Genomic DNA, 27,784 nt, shown 5'->3' with positions numbered 1-27,784 from the left:
TCCCGCAGGCTCGGGGCGGCTGCGGGGCGGGCGGCCGGGGCTCGGCGCAGCAGGAGCGGGGCGGGGCGGCCGGCGGGCTCGGGCCTCACCTGGCGGCATGGCCGAGCGGGGCCGGGGCGGCGCCGGGGGCAGAGTCCAGCGCGGGCGGGCGGCGGCGGCAGGAGCCCGTTGCAGGCGCGGAAGATGCCGCTGGGGCTGAGGAGCAAGAAGAAGGAGAGGCCCAAGGAGACCCACAAGCTGGTGGAGAGCGAGGCGGCGGCCCCGGTCCCGGTCCCGGTCCCCGCGGCGGCGGCCCCGGCGCGGCTGCAGTTCCACACGCAGCTGGCGCACGGCAGCCCCACGGGCCGCGTGGAGGGCTTCGGCAGCGCCCGCGAGCTCTACGCCAAGATCGGCGCCGCCTTCCGCATCGACCCCGCCGAGGTAGGGCCGGGCCGGGCCGCGGGGGTTCCCGCCTTTCGGGGCGAGAGGTGCCGCCTGCCGTGCGGGGGGCGCCGTGCGGGCAGCGGCGCGGCGGGGCCGCGTTGAAGTGCTGCACGGGAGGACGCCGGTGCCCTGGCGCGGAATGTCCCCAGGGCCCGGTGACCTGGTGCCGGCCACCGCTCAGCGCGGCTCTGGGCGTTGGGGCCGGCCCCTGGTACATTTCCAGTGCAGGGATTACTGACTGTAGCGATTCGTTCCGGTTAAATAAATAAACAAATAAATGGGTCCATAAATAAACGGCTCCATAAATAAATAACCTATTAAATGGGTCCATAAATAAATAAATAAGTGTGTCCGTGAGGGTAAATACCCAGAATGAAGGGGATGGCACATGTAAATGCTTTAAATCTTGACTGCATCTTAAAAACCTCCAACTGAACGTGTGGTGTTTCGGAAGTTTTCTGCTTTGCTAGCTGATTACTTTTAAAAGGCCTACTCTTTTAAGTTAGGTTATATAAATCTGTTAACAGGATATTTTTTTTTTTAAACTGTGCTGCCTCTTTGATCTTTTCTTCTGAGCCAAGTCTGAAACGTTTGTTTGGATAATGATTCGTTTGTGTTTGTAAATGCATTGTTTTCCCCTGGTTAAAAGGTAGCGGCCATATCGAGTTCTTCCTACTGGTTCTGTGAACCTTGACCTCTGAGTGGCAAGTTGACACCGAGAAGCACCGACATGTCGCTGTGCCTGCCCATGTCGCTGTGCTTGCCCGTAGCCATGCGGCTTGACTTATTTTCTTATTTGTAGCTGGCTCTTTTAAAGCAGCAGAGGCTACTACAGACTTTGTTCCGAGAGTCTGCTGTGGCCTGACCTAGCAGCGTTTCACACAGTAAATTGTAAAAGAAGAGTGGCAGGAGCAGTGAGTACGGTTTAACCAGTCACTGTTGCATTAAGTAATTAAGTACCAGTGCCGTTGCCAGCCAGTGCACCTATGTCCTAGACCTTTCCAGCTACTTTCTGACCTTCTGCTTCTCTGTTTTCTTTCCGTGCTGAGCTGCTGTTCCCCTTTTGTTCTGTTCCGTCTCCAGTTGTATCTTTTACTCTCAAGTTCCCGTAATTGCCAGATGATTCTCTATTTTAGTTTTCTTCCTTTCACTGTTGAACTTTTGTTACTGATCTTTTGGCTCTACTGACTTGGGAAAGAACAGCGTTCATCGGGAAATGCAATTTTGAATGAATGGTGCTCCCCCATTTCTCCTGCTAGTTGTATAACCTGACACCCCCAAAGGTTTTGGAGGAAGCACTGCATGTTTCATGGCCATCTATTGCCAGCCTTGTGCTACACTAGATGAGCTGCTTCTTTTCTCTCTCTACTATGCCATTCATATTTAGTTTTGAGGCCATTTTTTTGTTTAACGGACATTATTGGTAAAAATGCTGGAGGCACTGAACTTAGAATCTTTTGCTCAAGAAATTCCATTTGCTTTAAGAAACTAAGTTGTATGAAATGAAAGTAGTGATCAGAAATATTTCCTGGTGTAAAAGTGGTATAGCAAAGTGAAGAACCAAGACGAGAGACTCTTAACAAAATTTTAGATGCACAAGATAAAAAAGGATGGATCAGAGAATAGCAAGGGGTGCCATGAATGTGAATTTATTAAGAACTGGTGAGCTTGCTGGAAGTAAGGAAAGACTGGACAATTTAAATGGTATTTTCTGTTAATTAAAGCTGCTGTTGGACAGACAGTCTGGTGTAAAGAATAATGCCGGAACCTGCACCTCATCAAACTGAAAGACACTGAGGTGCTCAGATGCCATTTGTGGCTGTTATCTGTCTAGGAAAGTTTCTGCGTGACCCAGCGATGCTGAAGCCTACAGGCAGCGTGATACCTGAATGCCTTCGGAAACAGGTGCTATCACCACAGAGATCTCTGCACCGTAGTGACTGGGGTGGAAAATGGGGGGGGGTGAGGGGAAGAGCTCAGTGCAGAGAGCATTTGGATAACTGTTGCAGTAGTGAATGTGTTTAGTATGATATGTGAGTTTACTGCAGCGTAGGCAAGGGTATGGATTGCTGGGTAAGTTCCTACTGGGGTGTTTTAGTGGAGTTCAGGATGAGCTGTACTTGTGATCTGTCACTTCTCCTTTTGACTCCTCATGGTTCCAGCACCTCATTTCCTTTTTGTATGGTATCTTGCAGGACCAGCTGAGTTTAGCTTCTGCTGGAGAATCCTGACCAGGATCTGTGATTTACTGCTAATAGTGATAAAGAGAAGCTTGTATAAAACACAGTATTTGTTGGACAGACACTGACAAAAACTTCTGTACAGACCTGGATCATGAGTAGGGGTAGGACTGGGACACAACAAGACAGGTATAGCTTCAAAGGGGACACTCCTTCACTCCTATGATGTTTGCTGGGCATCTACAAAGGAGTGAGCTGTAACAGCAGCTTTCTGAGGCTTTTCCTGTACTCATCCTTCTGTAGCTAGGTCTTCTATTCTTCATCCATCTTCCTCAGTGAATATGTATCTCAGTTATCCCTTTTGAACCTGACTTCCAGCCTGCATTTCTGCCTACCTCTCTGACTTTTACCATGACCAGCATTTCTTGTTTTCCTGTTCTAGGATGTTCTTTCCACAGGGAAGAGGAGTGAAGATGGCTTCTAGCAATGGGTTGCCTATATTATTAGTACAAGTACTTGCTTTTTGAGGTAGATTGCATTGTTCTTGACTTTTAACTTGATTTTTTCAACAGGGTTTCAACAGAACTAAAACCCCATGTAAATATATGCAATACTTAACAACAACCCATCCACAGTTATGTGTATGTTTCTAGTTGGATAAATAATACAAATATCTGCCCCATTTTTTTCTATAGAGGATGAAGTTGGAAAAAGTGTTTCTGTATGGTCTTGGCCATTTACGTTTGCGATTCCTCTGTGACTGTTGGGAGATGTAGCAGGGAATGTTAGGTTCCTCATAAGGGTGAAAGTGCTATGTACAGCCTATATGATGAATAAATGAGCACTGACCAAAGGACAATGTGAGTCTGTTAAAGCATTTGGTGGTGGTGTGCTCCTGTGAGAGCACATGGTAGGGCTTTAAAGTATTCAAAGTAGCTAATCGGGCACTGGGAATGTGGATATTAAAGTCCGACTGTAGCAGGGCTATTTCTTGATCAGATGAGAATGGAACAGTAAACAACAGAAGCTATATGGACTTTTGGTTTGTGTACTCATAATTTGCACTTTTGATTATTTTATTTGATTTAGAAGGTGAAGTATGGTGGGGCTGGTGAGGTAAGTTGCGTGCTCAGAGGGTGTGTCTGCAAAAAGCCCATGGAGGTTGGGGTTTCTTTCACAGCAAAAGGAATTTAACTTCATTAAGGGGAATACAGGAAAAGGGAGACCTTACTGATAGCACCAAGGCCAGGTAAAATGCAGCTCCCTCCATCTCTTCAGTAAATAAGAATTCAGCTGCTGAGCTTGCCTGGGCTGTTGTTCCGTGGGCCTTGCCTCTGCTAAACAGTTAAGTATACTGTGAGGCTGTGCCACATTAGGCTTTCGTAGACATATTTGATGTAAGCCTGTTCAGTTTGGACTTTTATGAAAGAATACTGAAAAATAAGCCACTGCTGAAACTTAGGCTTCTGAGTAAAAGTGACCTTATAACAAGAAAAAATCGGAAGCATATTTTAGGAGGTTAGAGAAAAGGGTCAGCTTGTGAAATCCTTATCACCTTCACCAAATTGTTCGAAGTCTTAAGATTATATGCTTATCTGCTGACACAAATTGTTCACAATCTTGCCTACAGATTGAAGACTTCAAATGAAAAAAGTCAACACTCCCAACAAACCACCTCCTTCCAACCCTATGGCAACAGTTGTTTGCTTGCTGTTCCCCTAGGTGTGATGTTTGCTGTGTTAATGACCAAATACTTTTAAACTGTATGGAAGAACTTACACTGTAGTTCTTGTGTGCTCTGGGTTAAAAAACAAAACAAAACCCAAAACTGAATGCTTATTTTATAGTACTTTGAATGTATTTGGGGAGGCAAACTTGCATACCTGATAGAGTATCAAAAGCTCTACTAGAACTTGGAGGACATGATTACTCTTCCTGTTGCTGCAGCTAGTCAAGGCTACGACATTTTCCCCAGGGAGAATAAAGGGAGGTACCTAGAAAATGTGTTGATGATTTCCTGGTGTAATGATCAGTACATATATAGGGAAATACGTCAGTGGGTGTTATGTCTTGCTCAGAAGTAGAACTCTCGTTTCCCTACCTCTTAGAGAGAGAAAATGATTATGATCTCCTCTGTAAAGTTATCTGAGATCTACTGATTTTAAAAGCACTTTTAATAGCTTCTGAATATGTCATCTATCAGTCAACTTTATTTTTGAGTTCTTCTCAAGGTGTAGGCTTAATATGGAAGTTGAGAATGTAATTAGTATATAGGTTATGCAATGTAGTATTGCAGTATACTTTATATAACACATAGTGTAACCCTTTTTATCTTAGCTCATACAGTTTTCTTTATAGAACACCCCGTGTAACTCTGTTTTTATTAGCTAATGTAGTCTCTCTTGAAAATACTGAGGCAGGGAATAATCTCTTAGTAATCTTATCTGAAAACATCTATTTTATAAGGTTATGCATAAGCCCCCAGTCCCTGCCAGCTGAATGGAATTTCCTTGTTATGTGTGCCGCACAAGATAAATCTCTCAGTGAAGGGAGGTATCCTAGATACTTCGTGACTGATGTAACAGTTATGATTTATAATATCTTGCTAAAGTTGGCATGAAGTGTCGCAACAATGGTATGCTGAGTTAAAGATCAAATGCATATGAAGGTTGAGGGTAAGAAGAGAGAGAAAAGACAACAATGAAAATTGCACATTTAATTTTTTTCTTGCTTGATTTCTGAGTAAGAAAATTTCTATCAAAGATATACCGAACTCTGAGTGAGTGGAAGGTGGACTAGAGTAGCTGTTTTTCAAGTATATAAGTCGTTGTGAGGTACCTATATTAAATTTACATAAAATCTACAAAAAAAATATAATTTTTGAATTCTTAGGTTTCAGTCATGTACAATAGAGCTGTACTGTACCTGATAGATGGTGTAATGGTATATTATCCTGAGTAGATACATCTTTAGTACATTAGTCTGCATATAACTGTTCTGAGAAAAAGCAGTTGTTCACTAAAGAGGATAAAGAATGATTTAAGTTTTATTTTTGACTGGCTGATGCTCTCAGCCTTGTGGTTAGCACAGAACTGACTCACAGAAAATTCTACAGACTTATAGGCTGTAGTAGGAATGCCATCCAGACGAAGGTCTAAAAAGGGAAGCTCTAGATCGAGTTTCTAAATATCACATTTCTGTTCTGTTGCCAATTTTATCTATTCAAAGGTGTGACAGTAGTCACTAGATGATTGTCTGTTTGACAAGGTCAGATGAAGGATGCTAATGTCTAAAATGTAAAGACATAGTGCTTGTCGTTCATTGTGGGAACAAGAACTGAGCTGCAGTTGTAAACTGGCTAAGTTACTAGCCTGAGAGAGTGAAAATGTGTGCGTGAACTGTATGTAGTCTGTTTGGATTAAACCATCTTGGTTAAAAAAATGTTGATGATTAGAGATGTTGATCATTCGTGTAATAAAATCTAATTTTCTACTTAAAACCAGCTGAATTTCTCTAGGTGATGTTACAGCTTGAGTATTGGTTAACTGAAAACCTTTGCATTACCTGAGAGAATAAAACTGATGTCTGTTAAGGGTGTGCTGTTACGACTCTCATTGTTGAAGTGGGTGTTAGATTGCAGTGGGTGTTTGATGGATTATAGGAGATAAGCAATTGGCCTTTGCAGTAGGGCTGTTTAGTTTTCTGTTTGTTTGTTTTTTTTTAAAAAAAACCAACTAAACAAGACTCCCTCATCAAGAAATGCCATCCTGCTACTAAACTTTCAGGTTTTTTAAAACCAAAACTCCCATAGTTAAAGAATCTTAAGTTCTAGATAGCTTCAGAAACTTAAATGCCCTCTGTGAAATACGTTAGGAAAAGTATTCACCCCTCATTTGACCTGGAATAGATATGAGGAGGTTGGTTCCTTTCGTTTCAGTTTTTCTGCTGTCATCCAGTGATGCCAGAAGGAAAGAAAAGGTGTTTGAAAGGTTCTGCTGCAGAAAACCCTGTCGCTCTGGGAAGTGTGGCGAAGGCAGGAGACCCTCCAGCCGTGGTGAAGCACCGGAGGGTTCGGCGGGCCGCGGGCAGGGGTCTGTGCCTGGGCTGTGGGGCAGCTGGCCGGCCCGCTGCCTCCCGGGGGCTGCCACCACGGCAAGGCTGAAGGGCACAGCAGGATCCTGCTGCTGCTTCTCTTGGAGGCTGGGCTGGCTCCTGGGGTACTTGTTGGCACTGCTTTTTCCCCTACCCAGTTGGGAGCTGGTGTGGGCAGTGGGCTGTGAGGGCATCTGAGGTGTGCTCTGAAGGAAAATAATACCCAGCAGGTGTAGTCAGGGGGTAGAAAAGTATCTGCTTCTGTCCTTGCCCTGTCAGAGCCCCGGGCGTGCTGCTGGCAGCAGAGCCCCGGCATGGTGCTTTGCCACCTGTGCTGGAGGGCAACATGGGGTGGCAAGCCTCCTCCTTCCCTGCTTCCAGCTGCAAATGAAAGATGGTCTTTAGGGGTGCTCTTTGCCTCAGTGAAGTAGATTTTAGGGATTCTCCAAGTTTCTCATGGAGCTTTGACTTTGTCTGTCTTGGCTGCTGCCCGGGAGGCGGTGCGGGGCCTGCCTCAGCCCTCGCTCCCCTCCAGCGGCAGCTTGGCCAGGAGTCGGGCTGGTGTGGTTACTCCAGGTGTGAGGGGGAGTGTTGGGTTTATTTTTTTTCTCTTTTGGCTAGGCTGTTCAATATAGCCTATACTCAAAGAACAGAAAGGCCAAAGCCTGCCTGGACCAACCACATTCACCTGTGCAGCACCATGGTGGGCAAAAGCATCGTCTCTGTCCCCGGGCAGTGCAGCTGGTCCTGCCTATGGCCGGGACGATAAACCTCCCTGTTAGAGCACCACTAGCAAAAATGTAGGGAGAAAAAGGAGTGCCTAATACCCAGTGCTGAAGGGAAATCCCTCAGAAAGGCTGAATTAATTTGGCCTTTCTCTTAAGCCTTGCTTCTACTAAGCTGGAACAGAGATGACCCCTGCTCGTGCTGGAGGGGGGCTGGGAAACTAAGCAAACCCATCGGAGGCAGTGTGCTCTGAGCTAGTGGGGGAACACGTGGAGCAATGTAAAACATTTCATGCTGTCTCATGATGCTTCTGTTTTGATAAACTCTTCCCCCGCCCCGGGCCCAAAACCGCTTTCAAGCAGTTATGTTTTGAAGCAGTCTCTAGTGATGTTTGAATCCTGTGGAATTTGAGGTGGGTGCACGATGAAACAAAAGGCGGTGGTGCCTCTTCAGTTTGCTTGCTTTAACCTCTGGAACAAGCTGTTCTAGCTCAGGATGCCTGTGTCAGAGTTGGTGTGCTGAGGCAGGCCGTGAGAGGCTGCTCACACAGATGTGTCTCTCTCCCTTGCTCTCTGTCAGCTCTTATCTGCAGAGTTTGAGCTGTTGATGCTTCATGTTATGTGCGTGGATAGAGACTGTCACCTCTCCCGGGGCAGCTGGAGAAGGAGAGTTATCATCATTTCACCTATGGATCTGTCAGAGAGGCCAGAACTATGCTCTCCTTTTATCGTCCTATGAAGTTCACCAAACCTAATACACTGTTAAACTTAATGAGTTTGCTTTCCTCCTGCACAGATCATGTTTTGCACTTTGAACACTCACAAAGCTGATATGGACAAACTCTTAGGTGCACAAATTGGCCTCGAAGATTTCATATTTGCCCATGTAAAAGGACAACGAAAAGAAGTAGAAGTTATTAAAACTGATGACGTGCTTGGGCTGACCATTACAGACAATGGAACTGGCTGTGCATTTATAAAGGTAAATTTAATTACCAGTGAAATACTTTGTTCTGTAGAAGCTTCTGTTACTATAACAGGTTAATTATTGGTTTAATGATCCTTTAGAACTATACAATATTTTATTATCTTATATATATGGTAAGTAAAAAATACAGTTGCTTTTCTTTAGATACCTCATTCAAAATTAGTTCAGCTATTTCTGTACTGCATGTCATTCAAAAGTAGTTCATAGATTCATTGCTTCTGTAATGCCTATCAGCTTTACAATGTGAACATTGTATTTTCTGACCTACCCTGAGGTGGTAGGTGTTAGATACTGCTTATATCTGCCCCCTGCATTTTTTCAAGTGAATTTCTGATGTCATTGATTAGGTGCTTATAGAACTTGAGTCACTCATGTGATGATGAGATCATGTTCTTTCAGTCTTCATGACTGTTCACAGGGCAGAAACCTTTGTGCTGTATAAGAATAGGTGCAAGTGCAGTGATTTTTCAGCTTTCCAATATTGTTGCTGTAGAAGATAGATAGGGTGAATTAAGAGGTGCTAGGGATATGGATTAACACAATTAACCGCAATTAACTTGAGTAGCAACTATGGGCAGTAACATGTACAATATATTAATCATAACTGCTTTCCTCCTCATCTTCTATTTGACCTCCAGAATACTGTGTTTTGAGACAAGTAGAGGCTGAGGAAATGATGCTGTCCTTCTTGCTAGACTACGTATTAGGAACCTTAAACACATTTTCTGCCTTTTTTTAGATGCTTTGCTCTAATCTACTCCAATTATCCATTATTAGTGAGGCATTGGCAATTATGTTCAATTACTGCTTTCCCAGTAGCTATCCTCATTGCTATTGCAAACAGAGCTTCTTGTATAGAGAGGCTGTATTCTTTATTCATTCCTTAGCTACCATGGATATAAAATAAGATGTGGTTTAGAAACAGCTTTGCTTGTCTTTGTTGTGGAAAAACGTGATTGAGATCGCACTTGAGAAAGTCGAGATGAGGCAGAGGTTTCAGTAAGCATTTTGGTAAAGTCATAGCCTTGGTTTTGTGTTTATAGACACAGAACTCTGAATTTCTTTCTAGTGGCAGCATCCATGCAGCCTGTGACATTGTCACACTGCTGCTTATGTGGCATTTTAAAAGAAGGCATTGAAAGCAGTGCTTCAGTGATTAAAGTTCACGTGTGCAGCACTGTACAGAGCGTTACTCTCTCTGTGCTTGGTTGGTAATACAGAGAGAGAGAACAGCCATCACGTAGACTACTGCATAATTGGGGCAGGTTGGAAAACCCTCACCACATTAGCAAGACAAGCTGTAATTTCCAAAATCACGAAATGTAATTGTATAAAACTTGTCTGAACGAATACATCATTGTCCTTGTACTAGTCTAATAATCAGCATTATTCTGAAAATGGTGCGGTCTTCAGGGGGATGCATCAATTTAAAGGAGTTTCTAGGACCTTGCTTTGTAGCTCTTGCATACTTAGCTGATGGAGTTTTGAAAACAGCATAGAAAATACATATGCAAAAGTAAAAGCTGTATCTTTTTTATACTTGGTTGTCTAGGAAGATACGTGGAGACTTTAAAGTTTGATAGATTCCGTTTTGGTTTTATATTTCCTTTCCTTGAGAAATTGTTACTATGTTCTATTATTAATTATAATTTAATGTTAAATTTACCTATCTGTGGGTTGTTGAAAATTTTGTTGTAATTTTATTGTATGGGCTGTTATGGGCTGTTGTAATTTTATTGTATTTTGAATTACAGGGCAGTTTCTAAGTTTGATATACAGCCTGGCCAGTTTTTAAACCTGATGTTCCGAACTGCGGGTTCTTTTTCTATGAAAGCTAATGTTGTTTTGCCTTACTAAGAACAAAACTTTGTGTCATTCTGCTGTAACGAATTTGTTTTCTGGGTACATAGCCAGCTGAGAAGATACATTATGGAATTAAATTCACCATTCAAAGAATAACAGTAGAACTTGAAGCATGACTGACTGGTGCATAAGGAGACATTATAAAATGGGTGATGCAATTAATTTTAGGCATTGCATAGGAAATACAAGATCCTAGGTTCTAAAGGGACTGTAGAGCACTTGAAATACAGGCACATCAATTGCATCTTGATCACTGTGACAAGGTAGTTTGACTGTCTCTGGTCAGTTAATTTGGAATGATGATAAAAACTGAGTCATATGAAAAAAAGAAGTTTGGTGTGACACAAGTAACATAGCCAGTGAATATTGCTTAAACAGTTTTGGTGTTAGGATCCCAGTGAAGGAGAAAATTAATTCAACACATAGACTAAATGTTAATTGAAGTCTGGTAAGCATGCTTTTGAATCCTGGTCCCTGGTAACAGAAGTGCATTTGGGACCTGGTTTCTGGTGTGTTTATGATACCCTCCCCGCCCCCCCCCCCCCCCCCCCCCCCCCCCCTTCATTCACCATGAGGTTTCTTTTTGGTTTTAGTCTAGGTTAAAGAAAAAGGTGCTAGAAAGAGTTAAACTCAGCCTGAAGCTAAAAATTATTGCAGTATGTTATAGGACACTGAGCACTATCACACTTCCCACTGACTCTCTCAGATGGAGGCACATATGTGGGCTCAGACATGCGCACAGAAACTAGAAGCAGGTTTCTGAGATAGTTATACAGCTAGGCTAGGTGTCATGGTAGTAGGTGGAAATATGTTTATCTCCCTTGCCTCACTGGTATCTCACTCAAAGTTAGTCTGAACATCAATCTTTATTAAAAAGTAGGAAACTATTAGAATTAAACTAGTATCTCTACAAAATACAAGATACTCTACTATGTCATAGTTTTTCTATTAAATAGCCATAGTATAATGGCTTGCATGACTTAGGTGCATGATAAACAAATATGGCAGCATATAACAACAATAAACAGAATCACTGAAATGTTGTGTCCTTTAATTGACTTGCTAAAACATAGAGGTCTTTTAAAGATTTTTTTTTTCCTTGCTTTTTACATTCCACTTCGCAGAAACTATAAATACTAATTTCTGTTACATTTTATGACCTTTAGACCGTTTGCATTTGTATTCCATGAGATGACATTTAGAGGAATTTCTTATTCTTTATTGTTATTTCAGAGGAAATACTTTAATATGCAGCTATATAGCTTGATGAGGAAAATGGTAGAAGTTTTATCACCATAAATAGGTCTTATATAAGACTAGCCCTTTATATTAGTTATTTTTTTAGTGTATCACACACTTTTTTTTTTAATGCCCCTAGACCATACTTGAGAAAAATTCTGTTCCTATGCTTGTCTAGCTATCAAAATAAACCCCCAAAACTCAATTAAACAGTAACATTACTGACATGTTTAGGTTCAGTTTTAAGGCACAGAAACATTAGCCTATTCAGAAGCCTTAATTTCTAAAGTGTGATTGCATTCTTTTTTTTCTTCGGTTGATTTTATATTAAATGCTTATTAAAACACTTTATTTGAAAAATAATGGTTTCCAAAGTATGTTTTACGAAAATCTTGCAGACAAAGCATGATGCTGGTATAATAAGCTCAGTAGCATTAATGTTGTTAACTGTCATTCTTGAAACTCTGTGGTGTCACCTCTTCACCTTTTAAAGAAGTGTTTCTAATTCTGTCTCCCTCTCTCTCTTTTCTTTTAATCAACAGCGAATCAAAGAAGGTAGCCTTATGGACCAAATGAAAACTATCTGCGTGGGAGATCACATAGAAACTATAAATGGAAAAAATGTGTCAGATTGTCGGCATTATGAAGTTGCCAAAATGCTAAAAGATCTGGAGAAAGGTCAGATGTTTAAGCTGCAGTTGATAGAGCCCATGAAAGCATTTGGTGAGTGACCTGACTGTCCACCTTGTTCAGTAGATATTGAAATTCAGCCTTGCATTGTAAGGTTTTTTTTTCAGGTTGCAGCCAGGTGTCCACCCAAGGTAATAGAACTGCTGCAAGAAAGTACCTTTGTTTTTTTCTTTGAAGTGGGGAAATTTAATGGATTTTCTTCCATCTTGCTTTCTCTAGCAGTCATCTTGGCTCAGCCTAAGTCTGTTGCTCAATTCTTTTGCCGCTACATGATGATGCAAAAGAAGCAGAGGAATTGTTTCATAGATAGTTTTAAAGCATGGATCACTTCACTAACATGCTGATCCTCGAACCTCTCCTCTTTCTGTATTGATACGTAATCCCTGTTCACCTGTGTGTGAGATTTTTCTATTTCTGTACCCTTTACTGGGGACTGCACTCTCTAATGCAGAAGGATGCTGCAGAAAACACTGTCTGGGATTCCCTAGAGCACCTCTTTTGCTGCATGCCTGCCTGCTTTCCCTCTCCTCAACTTTTTTTGTGGATTTCTAATCATACAGCAGGTACTCAGAAATGGAAGAAAGCAGTATGGCAAAGCTCTGTCTCTACCTACCGCTTGCATGCTCTGACAAAGTGATACTTATATAAGAGGAATGCATACCTACTGCTAATCCTTATGCATATTAATTTTATCAATGTGGTAAACAACAACAAAAAAGTAGGTTTAGTTCAGAGAGTCAAAACAGAGACTGAGTTTTATTCTTGATTTCTTTATATCCCTGCCTTCCTAACTATGTAGCATTTTTCTGTAATAAAAACTTCAAAATACTGCTAAATTTTAAGTGTATATGAGTCCTTCCTTGTGCATACCCGCACTGACAGCAAGTTCAAAATCACCATCTTCATCACAGCAGCAGAAGTTTGAAATTTTTATTTTTCAAATCTTTTTTTACCTGTTAGTAGTTTACAACTGCTGTCATACACCAATCTTGACACTTGGTGTCAGAATAGCAGCAGAAATTGAAAATGAGAGAAATGTGAAGATTTCTTTTTGCTTTTGGTGCTTCTGTGAAGAATGAAGATTATGAGTTAATCTCGAAGGCATTTGGATATAAGTTGATACTCCAGTTAAGTAAATGTGTATGTTATACATTACACTAAAGTAGTATTACATATGTATAGTATTGCTATTGGTAATACTGCAATACCTGTTTAATATGGGTCTGTAATTTGTATTCAGTGCAAAATGCATTACATTGTTTGTAAAGACCAGGGTAAATCAGCATTTGATTGACTTCAGCCATTGTTTAATAGTAATTACTTTAGTCAGGTGATTTAAGATACCTTTTAGTCTGCCTGTGATGTGGAGAACGGAACCTGCTAATTCCACAGCAATACCTTTTATCTGACACTGAATTAAGAGGCAATCAGAGCTTTTTGGACAGATTTTTGGAAGATGCACATTATTTTTTAACCTACATAAATTAATTCACAAGTTGCAGTGCCTAATAGGTTAGAAGGTCCCACCTCTAGCCTTCGGTACAGTTGGGCTTCAAACACTGTTTTAATCAAGGTAGTGTTTAAGCTGCAGCATGCTGAGAGTAGCCCCAGAGGAAATGACAAACAAGATCTAGATCCTGCTGGACAAGTAGGTGCTGAATTCCTGTTGGTTTCAACACAAATTTGTAAGGGTATAGAAATAAGAGACAAGACTGTGTGCAATTACTAACTTTTATTTTATTTCCTCTCAGCTGAATGTGAAATAAGGATAATTTGCTGGTTGGATCTCTTTCTGCCATGTGCATACAGGCTGCTTCAGCTACTCTAGGCAAGGCTTGTAGCACAGAATTGAAGACTTGTCTTACTAAGATTGGTCCTTACAAGTCACAAGCTGGCCCTCTGTGAACTGGTGAAAAAATAGAAACAAAGTAAAGGCAGCATAACACAAACTCTACATTTAAATTATGCGAATATGAAAAATAGTTTATGTGATGGCCAGGGAGATTTGGTCTGAAGTATTGCAAATAAAGGTTAGGCCAAATCAGGAGATTCAAGGTGCTAATGGTGACAGAACCAGAAAAAGTTGTATGTTTTGTCAGGAATGAATTTTTGAAACAAGTCTAGCAGAAATAAGCAGTAAATAGGATTGCAACCCTGGACTTCAGGAGAGCTAACTTTGGCCTCTTCAGGGACCTACTTGGAGGAATCCCATGGATTTGGGCTCTAGAAGGTAGCAGGCTCCAAGAGAGCTGGCTGACATTCAAGCATCACTTCCTCCAAGCTCAAGACAGGTGCATCCCTATGAGTAAGCAGTCAAGCAAATGGGGCAGGAGAGCTGCATGGATGAGCAAGAAGCTTCTGGCAAAACTCAGAAGAAGGATGTTTACAGGTTGTGGGAAAAGGGACAGGAATATAGGAGGAATATAGGAATGTGGTCAGAACATGCAGGGAGGCGATGGGGAAGGCTAAAGTCTGTTTGGATTTAAATTGGTGGGGGATGTCAAGGACAACAAAAAGGGCTTCAAGTACATCAGCAGGAAAAAAGATGACTAGGGAAAGTGTGGGCCTGCTCCTGAATGAGGTGGCTGCCCTGGTGATGAAGGACACGGAGAAGGTGGAGTTACTGTATGCATTCTGTACTTCAGTCTTCACTGCCAAGGCCACCCCTCAGGTTTCCCAGACCCCAGAGGCAAGAGAGGAAGTCTGGAGAAAGGACAGCTTTCCCCTGGTCAAGGAGGATCACATTAGAGATCACTTAAGCAAACCTGACATCCACAAATCCATGGGCCCTGATGGGATGCACGCCCGAGTGCTGAGGGAGCTGGTAGATGTTATTGCTAAGCCATTCTCCACCCAGGAAACTAGAGGCCACTCTGCCTCACCTCCATCCCTGGAAAGGTGATGGAACAGCTCATCCTGGAGGACATCTCTAAGCATGTGGAGGAAAAGAAGGTTATCAGGAGTAGTCAACATGGATTCATCAAGAGGAAATCATGCCTGACCAACTGATAGCCATCTGTGATGGAACAGCTGCCTGGGTAGATGAGGGGAGAGCAGTGGATGTTGTCTACCTTGATTTTAGAGAGGCTTTTGACACTGTCTCACACAACATCCTCATGGGCAAGCTCAGACAGCGTGGGTTAGATGAGCGGGCAGTGATGTGGATTGAGAACTGGCTGGATGGCAGAGCTCAGAGGGCTGTGATCAATGGCGCAGTCTCGCCACAGGCCTGCAGCGAGCGGTGTTCCCAGGGGTCAGTGCTGGCTCCGGTCCTGCTCAGCTTTTCCATCAATGACCTGGATGAAGGCACAGAGAGTACCCTCAGCAGGATTGCTGACAATACCAAACTGGGAGGAGTGGCTGATACACCAGAGGCTGTGCTGCCCTTCAGCAAGACCTGGACAGGCTGGAGAGCTGGGCGGAGAGGAACCTCATGAGGTTCAACAAAGGCAAGTGTAAGGTCCTGCACCAGGGAGGAACAGCCCTACGCACCAGTACATGCTGGGGCTGACCTGCTGGGGGGCAGCTCTGCGGAGAAGGCCCTGGGAGTGCTGGTGGACAGCAAGTTGCCCATGGGCCAGCAGTGTGTCCTGGTGGCCAAGGCAGCCAGTGGGACCCTGGGGTGCATCAGGAGGAGCGTGGCCAGCAGGTCGAGGGAGGCTGTCCTCCCCTTCTGGTCTGCCCTTCTTCTGTGCCCAGTTCTGGGCTCCCCAGTTTGAGAGAAACAGGGAACTACTGAAGAGGGTCCAGTGGAGGGCTATGAAGATGACTAGAGGACTGCAGCATCTCCCTTCTGAGGAAAGGCTGAGAGAGCTGGGCCTGTTTAGCCTGCAGAAGAGAAGACTGAGAGGGGATCTTACCTGCAGATAAACTCCTGAAGATCTTCTTGTGGACATTTCACCTATGTGACTGCTAGCAATCAAATTGTTAGCGCAGTGTGGCTCATCATGAGTTGTTCAGCTGTAGTGTTTGTACCATTGCATCAGTGAAAGATGGAAATGTTGCAATGCTAAAGCTGCTACACAGCCTGCCTCTAAAGATGGGGGTAAATCAGCATTTTACTGGTGACTTCATCCATTATCTAATATTAGTAATAAATACTTTTACTTTTCTGTGGAATAGGGAACTAAGATTATACAATGTGCATATATGAAGTTGAGTGCAGTAGGCCTGCATAGATGTATCGGTCAATGGAAGTCCTAGCTTCGGTGCAGTCAAGCAGATTATCAAAGTCTGAAGACAAGAAATTGTCAGTGAAACTATGCTTAGAATACAGTTAATTTATAATTAAAATTTTACATATGTTCAGATCTTGATTAGAATAAAAAGTGAAAGTAATGTAATAACTACAGCAGATATGTCGTATTCTAACCTACTATATACTTACTTTTGTTTGGTACTTTTTTCTTTTTGTAAGATTTTTTATAGAATAGTTTGGTTGGAAGGGACCTTAAAGATCATGTAGTTCCAAGCCCCCTGCCCTGGGCAGGGACACCTTCCACCACACTAGGTTGTTCCAAGCCCCATCCAGCCTGGCCTTGAGCACTGCCAGGGATGGGGCAGCCACAGCTTCTCTGGGCAACTGTGCTAGTTAGTGCCTCACCATTCTCACAGTAAAGAATTTCTTCCTAATACCTAATCCAAATCTACCCTTTTTTAGTTAAAAACCATTACCCATGTAGTTCTTGTTGTTGCTTGTTTTGTTTTCAGAAAAGCTGGAACCAAGGTCCAAAGCTGGAAGTCTGCCAGAGGCTAAAATCTCCAGAGGGAGAGAAACACTTCGGCTGAGAACCAAAGGCCCTGCTACTGTGGAGGAAATGGTATGGTTATTTTAGGGCCCGTCAATAGTTTAATCATCTAGCAGCTGATTTATTCTTCCCCAAAGCTGATAATGTAAAGTAGGAAGGAAAAATGTGGATGTTACAAAGTTTGCAGGACTTATGACGATGACTGCCTTCTGTATGGAGAAATGCTTACGTTAAAGTTGAAGGCTAGCAGGGATAGGATGGGGCTGAGGAATCTGGAAGGAGAGAGCCTATGTTTAGATGTCATGGGTTACATGGATGACTTTAAGGTAGATTAGACCATGAAGTGTTGAAAAGAGGGAAGGAGAAAAAAGAAGGGGAGGATAGTTGAAGAGCTGGGTTTGTTTCTCACCCTGCAAAGTGCACTGACTGGTGTAAGGGTTGTTGTGAGGAGAGGCTAATAACATACATTGACATGAATGTGTCTAAAACCCGGATTAAGGTTTGGAAAAAGTAATGTTATTTATACTGGTTTCCTCTAAAGCTGATGAGGATTTGATGGAGATCTGCCATCAGGAGATGTAAAGCACCTGTTCAGTTTGGATGTGAGCTGTGTAGCTTGATGTTAGGAGATAGGCTCAGGTTTGTGATAAGGGAGACAGTGTGGCATAATGTGTTTTACTTGTAGGTTTGTAAGTCCAGGTGGTCCAGAAAGGAGTAAGGACAATCAGTGGCAAATTGCTCGTTATTTTGAAATGTGTGTGGATATAGTTGTAATTCTGCTTTTTTTCTCCCTTTTTCAACAAAGCCAACTGAAGTTGAAGAAAAAGCAATTAAAAAAGTGGATGAGCTTCTTGAAACGTACATGGGGATAAGAGATATTGAATTAGGTGAGTTTTTAACACATACATTACTACAAGATTAAATAATTTCTCATTTTCTGTAGTCTAAAATGTAAGTACTTTAGTCTCTGGATGTAAGTAAAGCAAAATTTGTCCAACATGCAGTCTCAAAAACTTGCCTGTATTTCTGCAAATGTGTGTGTCTGATATAAGGCTTGTGCTAAGAGATTCTTTTGATGTAATTAATTAATCCTCTATTCTTCCTGCATGTTATCTGTACAATATTGCATGAATTATTTAGTAGTTTGCCATTAACTGTCATCACTGTATTCTTTCTGGCATATGTTTTCTAGTGGAGCTTGTGTGTACCACATTTAAGAGTCATTAAGGATAAGCACGTCTATTTGGTTTTTTGCTCTTTTGCCTCTTGGCTTAGACACATCCAAGTTGATCACTAAAGTTTGAATGTGAGACCTTCATCAGTGAAAGGGCAACTATTTAGCAAAGGAATCTGACAAGGTAATTGCACAAATTTAATGAATCCTCTAAGACCTGGGTTCTGAAGAGCATGGGAAATTTCCCAGGATATTTACTAGCTATCACAATAATCAATTTATAATTGAATTATAAATAAATAATGAAAGAAACCATTCAATCCTAGTTACAAAAGTTCCTTAAAACTGCACCAAACTTCTCTGTTAATCTGACAACTAAATAGGAGCTTCTGTTTGTATGGGAAGAAGCTGCAGTGTAGCTGAGCAAGAAGTGCCGCTGTGTAGCTGGCTGTGACTGGCCTAGTCCTCATACAGTCTTGTGGATCTGCTAATACCGAAACAAAAAGGAAGGTATTTATTGTTATGGTAGTAGCTAAAAAAAAATCAGCCAAGAATTAGGAAAGGATAAGCTAAATAGAAAGCAATCTTGAAAAGAAAGCTTTTATGAGAGAGAAGTGGAAGAGGCAAAGCAGAAGAGAAAATAGGTCTGGCATGAAGCTAAGGGTAGAGGAGGAGGGTTGGACAGGCAGCAGTTAGCACAAAGGAATGAGAACAACAGGAGATTATCCGAATACCCAGAAGTCCTTTGTTGGCTGCTCCTACCAGCAAGCGTCTGACTGGCAGCTTCTACTAGTTTTCTCACAGGAAAAATTGTAGGTAAAGTATTATTTGTCCCCCAGCCTAAGGTAGAGGTGGGCTTCCTGGCATAGAAGAGAGAACGGAACTTGTGAATTCTGTTTTGTAGCTAATACCTAAACTTCCCAGTTCCCAGAAAACTAAAAATTCTCAAAAATTCCCTTCCCAACAACTCCAATATATGATGCCCCTGCCCTGTAATATGCTCCTGGGAGCCCTGTGTGGTGCTGACCCTCTCTTTAGGTTAGGGAAGATCCCATGTTCTGTTGCTCTCCTGCAGCCCCTGCTGCTGTCTGTCTCTGGCTCAAGCTCCAAAGCTCCTAGCCTTGTGCCAGCCACCTCTCTGGGAGCTGCTTTTGTCCTGCAGCTGTTGCAGTCCCAGCTCAAGCCGGGCCCCTGTGGGCTCCTGTCCTTGCAGGTTACCTCCGAGGTCCTCAGGCACCTGGCCTTACAGGAATTAGGTGGCTGTAGGTGCTCTGGTTTTGGTGTCCATAGCCCGCAACCCTGCGGTCCTAGGCTAGAGCATGGTTTCTTGGGATTTTGAGGTGTGCTATGCTCTGCTCTGGGACAGGGAAGCAAGTTCCTGTGGGAAGTGGTGTTCCCTGTGGGCTCTCCGTACTGTAACGGGATGGCTCTTGTGCAGTAGACTGAGGAGTTCTGCTTTCAGCACGTATGGCTGAGCTGATAGCCAAGCACCTGGTGGTTTTCCCATTAATTTCTTGATCTAATGTCCTTCATCTTTCTTCAGTATGTAGTTTGGAAAGTGTCAAAGAATGTCTTAAAAGAACTCTCAAAAAAGGAAGTGTTCTTTGTCTTCAGATACTCTTTTCTTCCCAACTGGGTTGTTGTTTTGCTCTTCACCTCTTCATTCTCTTCCTCCTAAAAAGGCAGAGAAAGAGAAACTGTCAGGAACAGGATACTACAGGGTTCATGTAGCTTTAGTTTACACCTTTGAAACCATTTCCTAAAGTTCAGATCTTGAAGTCAAGGGCCAATGGTGATGACAAAAGAAAAAAAAAAAAGTTTTATCCTTTTTAAACAATTAAACAGCTCTAGGACTCTTTAGGAAAGGAGAGCTAATCACCTGTCACAAATCTGTTCAATTAACACATGTCAGTTTTTCATATACTGGATGTGATCAGTCACCCATGAAAATGAAATATGAGGAAAGGATTCATTCAGAGAATGCCAATCACCACTCAGCTAGAAATTTCACTCATTACTCAAGCCAGATTAGTTGAAAATGCAAGTCATCACAATGTGACAACCGACAAGTGATTAAGATCTCAATCATTGCTCACTCCCGTGCAGTTCTGTTTGTCAGAAGCTTTGGATGTCAGTTAATACTGCTCTTTCATCTCCATTCAAGTGACACTTGCATGGTGTGATTGAATTCTAAAACAGTGCCCCAGTTTTAAGCCAAAAGTTAGAAAGAAAGGAAAGAATATAAAATTACAGACAGAATTAAAGATGAGATAAAGCCCTTAATTTTTGCATAGTTAAGTATCTTGACAGTTTCAAGAATGGCTGACTAAATCTGCACACAAATCCCTAAGTTGGAGCAAAATGCTTGGAAATAATTTAATGAAAATGTGTACATGTACCTTTTTTTCTTTGGCACAGTTAGTTATTTTCAGAGATCTAAATGCTCTTGAGATTTACGTACCTGCCTTTTGAATGCACTTTTACCTTTTCACCTCTTTATTTTACTGAAAGCTGCACTTAATCTGCAGAAGGGACACTTGGCTCTGGAAATGTATTCCTCAGCCATTTTATGGGTACATTAGAAATTAGGCCAAGGCTTGACTTCAGCCTTCTTTAAAAGGTAAATGCACAATTGAGAGATAATTCAAGTTATTTTAAATCCTGTCAGTGCCTTCTGGTAAAGGAACTTGCACAGCTGATTAATAGGAGGGAGTCAGGAAGCAGTAGTAATGAAAAATACTGGTGACATTTATTTTTTTAAATCAGTGAGGCTTAAATTGTTATTTACTGTATTTGTTCCCAAAGATTCTGGGTGGGGGAAGCTTGGATCTATGGGATCCAACCCCAGAATGCTACCAATGGATAAATGATGGCTAAAAGGTCTTCCTGTCCAAATTTTGTCTTTCAGCATCTTTTGGCTAGCTCTTCATCTGCTGATATTTTGTCCTATTTTGTTCTATTTTTACACTTCATTATTTCCTTTTTGTTGTTCCCTATGATAATGTCAGACATGATATCTTTTTGCATATTCTCCATCTCTTTTTAGAAGAATTTCAAATCTACTTCTCCACACTTTATTTTTCAAACTCACTGCCTAGTCAAAATGTCCTAACAGGTTTAAACTTTTTGTCACCCAAGCCTCTTCTCTTGGCTCACAAATCCAACCCAGCGATATTGGATAGATGTTTTTATCTTGAAATGCTTAGACTAAAGTGATACTCTCCTTGAATCTGTTGTTTTCTGCTCCTTTTGTTACCAGTCTTCCTTTCCCCAAGGATTTTATTGTATACATGCTGGCGTATATTGTTTATGACTGTACCGTTTATTTACTCTGTAACAATAATGGGACCTCTGTGAAAAAGGGAAAGGTGGCAAGTCTGGTTAAACAAGAAAACTTCTCCACTTCAAGAAGAGCTAGTACTGAGTAAGGTTTCTTAATAATAATAATAATTTCTAATGGTTCGTTGAGTGCCAGATCTGACGATGTTCAACATGAAACTGTAACCAAGTAATGTTAAATGCTGGAAACTGCAACAACACACTTCATTTTCTGTCATGTCGTAAGGAAGCTGAGAGTGAATTTTAGCTGTCTTAAATTATCAGGCCAGAATAATAATATTTGTTACCTTTTGATGAAGGCAAAGCTTCTGATAGCATTACAGCTAAGTAAATACTGAAGCTTCTGTTAAGTCTTCTGAAAAAGTTTTTTTTAGAAATTACAGGATAGGGTATAGGTAGCAAAACCACTATGTAAGGTAGGTAATGGCAGGCAGATTGTAGCTTTCATGGCTTGTGCGGCTTGTGTCTGTCAGAAGGGAAAATAAGAGTTTTGTGAAAGATCTTTTGACGTTATTTTAAAGGGACTGTGTTTAAGAAGCCAGCATACGTCTTTGTTAGTGTTCTGGGAAGCCTGATATCGAGCTTCTCTGTTAAAGTTGAGAAGAATTCTAATTCCTTTCATCACTCTTAAATTTGCTGAACTTTTCACATTTTATGTAAAAATCCCTCAGGTATGAGCATTGCCTGAAGTGAGATTAAAAAAAAATGATAATCTGAAAACAGGGCTATCTGGAATGTGGAGAAGTATTTTATTGGAATAAAATTCCTGTGATCACTCACTGTGCAGCAGTTACAAGAAGCAGTGGGGGAAAGGGAGGGGGAGTGGAGGTGATTTGGCACGGAGCTGTCGCCCTCGGAGAAAAGTTTGCTTTAAGCTGGCAGGTATCTGCTGGATGCCTTGGCGATCTGTAGGTTTTGATTTGCCTCGGGAATTACGCGTGGCAGGTGTCCTTTTGTCACCGCGTGTGTTTCGCCCAGCTGTGCTGCCCAGGGGATGCCATCCCAGCGCTGCGGGCGCAGGCTGCCTGGGGGACGAGGATACGTGCGGGGGGCGACAGAGGAGGCCTGCGGGGTGTCTGTAGGGGTGAGACCCGGGGAGCAGGGCTGCGCTCTGCCGGGCCCTGTGCCGCGGGGGCACCGCATCGGCGTGAGCGCCGGGTGGCGCGGGGCGCGGCGGTGCGGCAGTACAGCCCGGCCGGCGCCAGGGGGCAGCAGGCAGCTGCCGAAAGCCCTGCCCCGGCCCTGGGCACCCCGCCAGCTCCCCCGGGAGCCCGTTTCCTTACACCAGGTGAATGGGAAGGGGAATGTGCTTTAGCAAATGCAGTGTACACGTGAAGTGCACCCTGGCAGCGCTGACTGCAGTTGCTCAATGCGGATGAAAACACTTTTATCTGAGGCTGCTGCTTGAGCACGGTGGTGATGTGCTGAGTCCTGCTTGACTGGCTTGCAAATTGTCTTGATTATCTAAGTTTAGTGGATTTTGTTTTCAAATTTGGTAAATCTATAATTATTTTTAGGGTTCTGTTTCAAAATTTGGGAGGCCCAATCTTTAAAGAAAATGGCATGTGTAGTAACATTTTCTGTTAATGACAGAGTTCATTGCTGTGTAATTCTGAGGTTTCAACTAGGGCGGCTGGACTGTGCTATAGTGATGTGTTGTTTTGTTTTTTATCCCTGCTGTGTCATATGGCTCTTCCATGTATCTTGACCAATTTGTCTTAAAACTGGCTAAATTCCTGGTATTCCCACTCTTTCTGCTGGAACACTTGCGTAGATCCTTGCTCTGATAGCAAATTTTAAAAAATATCTTAACTATGTCTAGACATGTTTGCTCTTGTCTCACCTTGCACAACTCTTCTCCCTCCAGCCCCTTCCCAGTGTCCATACAGAATAACTTCATATCCTGGCTCATATCCAGAAATCGGTGGCTTAAATTACACCCTTTACCTTGTTACCTCCAGGGTTGCTCCTCTGTAAGCACCTTCTTATGCCACAGTGTGAGGGGATATAGAGTGGTGTTGATCAGGCAAATATTTGTCTTCTGCTTGTCAGGAACAAAGAAAGGTCCCCTGTTTAATGCCTATTTCCCATCCAGACTCCTCTGAGTCAGTGTCCCAGGAACTTCCCAGGGGACACAAAAGCATCAGGGGTAGGGTTCTTCTGGCAGGGAAGCCGGTCTTGAGAGTTCTGGAGAACCCCCCAGTGGTGCCCGGGAAGCTGGGTTACACTTGAACTGTCTCTCTCGATCGCAGCAGTTTGTTTGTCAAAATTTACATCATTTTTCCTTGGACTGCTTTGTGTAGTTTGGCACACTGCGATCCTGTTCAGAGCCTCATGTCTGAACACAGTTAAAACCAAAACGTCAAATTTCTTCAGAAGTACTGTTGCTGACGTCTGCAGTGTGGAATATGGCTCAAGTTTGCTCACAGCTTGTTACAAGTTTGCGTAACAGCAAACACTGTTTGCCAGAGTTCATAACTGTCAATAAACTTGAGCCAAGTTTCAGGTCAACAAAGTAATATTAAATACATTTAATAAAACTTCAAAGCAGGGGAATTTTATTTTCCTTTTTATCAGAGAGATTTTGCCATGTCGTGGGCAGCACTGTCCCAGCGAAGCTGGTCTTCCGTGGCTTCGGAGCTTCCTTCCCTTTCTCGGGCACATGTTTCCCACTCAGCTATCCCTCTGAGAAAAGGCTAAAAGCAATCAAGTCCTTCAGTGTGATGCTTGAATTTGATATGATCATCAAGAAAATATATCAAAAGTGTAATAAAAGATGGAAGACATCTTGCAGTTTAAGGCAGGTGTGTAAAGTGATAGCGAAATGAAGGAGACTTTGAGGGCTTCATCTATTGTACAGTACCATTTCTTGTGATTATGAACAGAGGCTGTGGAGCAGAGATACAATGCAGAAAATAAACTGCATTCAGCAGTGCTGTTTGTGCTGAGTCTGTTTTACAGAATCTTGTGCATCCCTCAAACCATGATAGCCTGGTGCCAGTAGTTCTGCTGGCCTGGCTTAACTGGGAGCAACTCCTGTGCTGACACTTCTCATCCTTCAGGGAGGTGCAGGTGCCATGGCCGAGACAGGTTTGAGCCCTCACAGTTTTCATTTGCTCCAATAATCCATGGGTTGCCAACATCCAGTGTTTGGAATAGACTTGGAATTTGTTAGAATCTGCAAAACTGTGCAGTGGCTGAAGGTGAGGGATATGCACGGCAGCTAAGGACTGAGCAGCAACCCCAGTGTAGCTGTTTCCAAACTAAAGTCTAAAACTTGATAAATTCTGATACTTGGGTGTTAAATAAGAAAACGCTGGACAGCATGGATGTATAAGATAGCATAGTCTACCTCTTTTGTATCAGAGCTCTCTGCTTCAACTCTCCTGAGTACCAAGACGTTCCTAGTCTTTGGTGGCTCCAGTTTGTTGTGCACAGCAAGGCCTTTCCCTTGCTCTTGCACAGTTTGAACCACGTGGCTGACACTTCCAGAAATAACTTTTGTCTTCTTCATCACTTCCTAGTGGCATAAACGCAACCTTTCCCAGCCTTGAGGGTGCTGTAAATTAAAGATTTGCTTTTCAGAGCTGGAGTTAATAGTAACCAAAGCAAACCCATGCACTGAAATTAGTTACTTGTGTAGTTCGGGTGGTATGGAAAAAAATGTAGATCCAAGCAGAAGAATAATGTGGCTCACAATAAATTCCTCTGTCTGTTTACTGCCTGGAGGTGTGTTTGGTGTTAAAAAAATGCACTAAAGTTAATTAAAATTAAATATAATTAAGCTGAAAAATTAAGCAAATCTGTTTGAGGTCATATGGCAGTTTCTTGAGAGGACAACTTCTTTCAGGCAGTTGCAAACCTACTGTGTCCAATACCTAACAAATCAGATTTTAATTTTCTCTGTGTTTTATACAACACAGTAGTTGACCCTAGTATTTGAAATCTTCCTAAAATAGGGTATTTGAGTGCTTTCTCTAGGCCTATTTATCATTATTCCTTTTCAAATGCAGGTCATACTCAACATTTGAACTCCTAAACCAGGTTGTTGCTAGCAAACCCACACTAGCGTGGTTGCATGTACCTGTGATGGAGGCTGGATGTCGTTTTCCATGTTCAAACCCTATGCCTTATGGTTTTCTGTGAACAGCTTGGCCTCTTTAAACTCTGACTTGCTGAGATCTTTTCTTTTTGTTTAGAGGAAAAAAGCATTCAGGTTTGCATTTTGATCTTCTGGTTTAGATCAGTAAGCTCATAGCAAACTCAGTGAAGTTGGTGGTGAACTGGCAGGGGTCCTGTTACTGCAGAAGAGTTGTGCTTAACCTTGTTTTTAGACCCATGCTTCCTGTGCCTTCAGTAAGGAATTCAGAATATAATTTAGCAATTTATAGTTAATTTAATAATTAAACTAATAATGCAATTACATTATTAAATTAATAATTAATTTAATAATTTAAAATGAAGGTTCATTGAATCAAAAATTAAACCTCTGCCAAACAAACAGAAGCATATATAACAAGCACTCCAAGGGAGTTCTCCTGTTTATCAGAGCAGAATGTAACTGCTGTGTGGGGATTTAAGTACATAATTCCTATTGAATCCTAAATTCAGTAGGTAAGCTTTACATGTCCCTAAACTGACCTTACCTGGTTTGGAAAGCAGACCTTCAAAAACTATCTTGACCATATACGTTAGCTGTCACTTTCATGATAATTACATTATTTTGTTTTGTTGCTTTTTAGCTGCAACAATGGTGGAAGCTGGGAGAGACAAGAAAAATCCAGATGAATTTGCAGTGGCATTGGATGAAACTCTTGGAGACTTTGCATTTCCAGATGAATTTGTCTTTGATGTATGGGGAGCAATAGGTGATGCTAAGCAAGGACGACTGGAATGAGGATTGTGCAGTTAAAAAATACAAAATGATTTTCAAATGCGTACATCAGAATTTTAATACTTTTATTGATATGAATCTAGGGTGCTCTGTATAAGTATTCTTATCTAGACTTTCTTTTGCAAAGGAAGGTTTCTAATAGAAATATGAAGATGAAGGTAAACCCAAAGTTCTGACAACTGCATATTTAAAACAAACATTTAATTTACATATAGAAATCACTGTGAGGAGTGTGTCAAGGAGATATATTTATACAGATTTTATGAAATTTAGATATTTTTTATTGTACGTACACTTTGATATCAATAGTCTGAAGAGTGTTAGACATATGTAACCAAGAGTTTGGATTATTTTATCTCTTCTTCAGAAAGGTTTATAAACTTGTTGAAAAACTACCTAGCTACACGTTGCAGTTCCCTGGTCTTCTATTGTCCTTTATGTATTCATGTGTGTACACAAAGAGCTGTAGAAAACCTTTCTTACAGTTTGGCCGGGACATAGTCTTCTTTGTAGACAGAGCTGGGAAGAAGCTACCCTTTTTCTCAAGAACCTGAGTTCAGGAAAAAACATATTCCTCGGAAACATGAGAACTCTTTGAATGAAAAATACTTGCTTTCATTTGAGTCATGGGTATTACTGAAATGAGTAAGTACAGCAGAAACACTTAAACCAGGAAGCTGCTGCTTTATTCAGATGCCATATTGTTGCAGTAGGAACTGCATAGAAAGAAACAAATGTTAATTTTGACTACTGGTCATGTATTTGAATAATATTTGTGATCTGGCACTGGAGACTAGTGTATGACTAAGTGCTTAATTGATCTTTGCATATGCTAAATGATTTGCTGAGGTCCTATGGAGTTCCCCTCTTGTCTGCTTTTTTGGGTTTTTCTTTTTGGTTGGTTGGTTGGTTGGTTGGTTGGGGTTTTTTTTTACATGGCAACATAGGAGAAACATTGAAGGTGTTCAGACCTGGAAGATACTATTGTAAAGTCGCAATCACAGTTTGATTGAAAATGTATGCCTAAAGCCTGAAATAATAGATTAAAATAATTTTAGGCGTTAAGGATTTCCAATTATATCATACATAAACATAGTTTATAACTGATAGTATTTTACTAATAAATCTCAGATAATTGAAAATGAAATTAAACATGTGGGACCTCACCTGGGAAGGTGTCATAGTTTTTTAGATTTTTATATTTGCATAAGCATATAAAATAATAGATATTAGAAAAGTTTTTTCTGTATCTACTGTGTAGTTACTTTTCTTCTGAGGTTAATGTCTTTAACTGTCTTGCAGAGATCTCTTTAAAATAAAGACTATGCCAGTAATTTTACATGTTCTATGTTGATTTTTTTAGGTCTAAAATCATGACACTGTGAAGTATCATTGAAAGAACAGGTCCTGATTCTCTTTACTATGTTAT

At 41.7% G+C, this 27,784-nt stretch overlaps 1 protein-coding gene across 1 annotated transcript; it reads left to right on the top strand.

The window, feature by feature from the left end:
- The first annotated feature begins 65 nt into the window (after nucleotides 1–65).
- On the top strand, nucleotides 66–27,694 carry GIPC2 (GIPC PDZ domain containing family member 2). Its single transcript, XM_055724332.1, has 6 exons — nucleotides 66–420; nucleotides 8,217–8,402; nucleotides 12,053–12,233; nucleotides 16,911–17,020; nucleotides 17,754–17,835; nucleotides 26,204–27,694. The coding sequence occupies exons 1-6, from the start codon at nucleotides 184–186 to the stop codon at nucleotides 26,356–26,358; spliced, it is 951 nt and encodes a 316-aa protein (XP_055580307.1). The 5' UTR covers nucleotides 66–183; the 3' UTR covers nucleotides 26,359–27,694.
- The last annotated feature ends 90 nt before the right edge of the window (nucleotides 27,695–27,784 follow it).

Source organism: Falco cherrug, chromosome 12 (assembly GCF_023634085.1).
Source record: "Falco cherrug isolate bFalChe1 chromosome 12, bFalChe1.pri, whole genome shotgun sequence".
NCBI lineage: Eukaryota > Metazoa > Chordata > Aves > Falconiformes > Falconidae > Falco > Falco cherrug.
This window is presented reverse-complemented; position numbering and strand designations above follow the sequence as displayed.

Coding starts and splice junctions, on each gene's coding strand:
- GIPC2 (XM_055724332.1), top strand. CDS start 184: ATGCCGCTGGGGCTGAGGAGCAAGAAGAAGGAGAGGCCCAAGGAGACC. Junction 8,403..12,052: donor CTGGCTGTGCATTTATAAAG/GTAAATTTAATT, acceptor TTTAATCAACAG/CGAATCAAAGAAGGTAGCCT. Junction 17,021..17,753: donor CTGCTACTGTGGAGGAAATG/GTATGGTTATTT, acceptor TTTTCAACAAAG/CCAACTGAAGTTGAAGAAAA.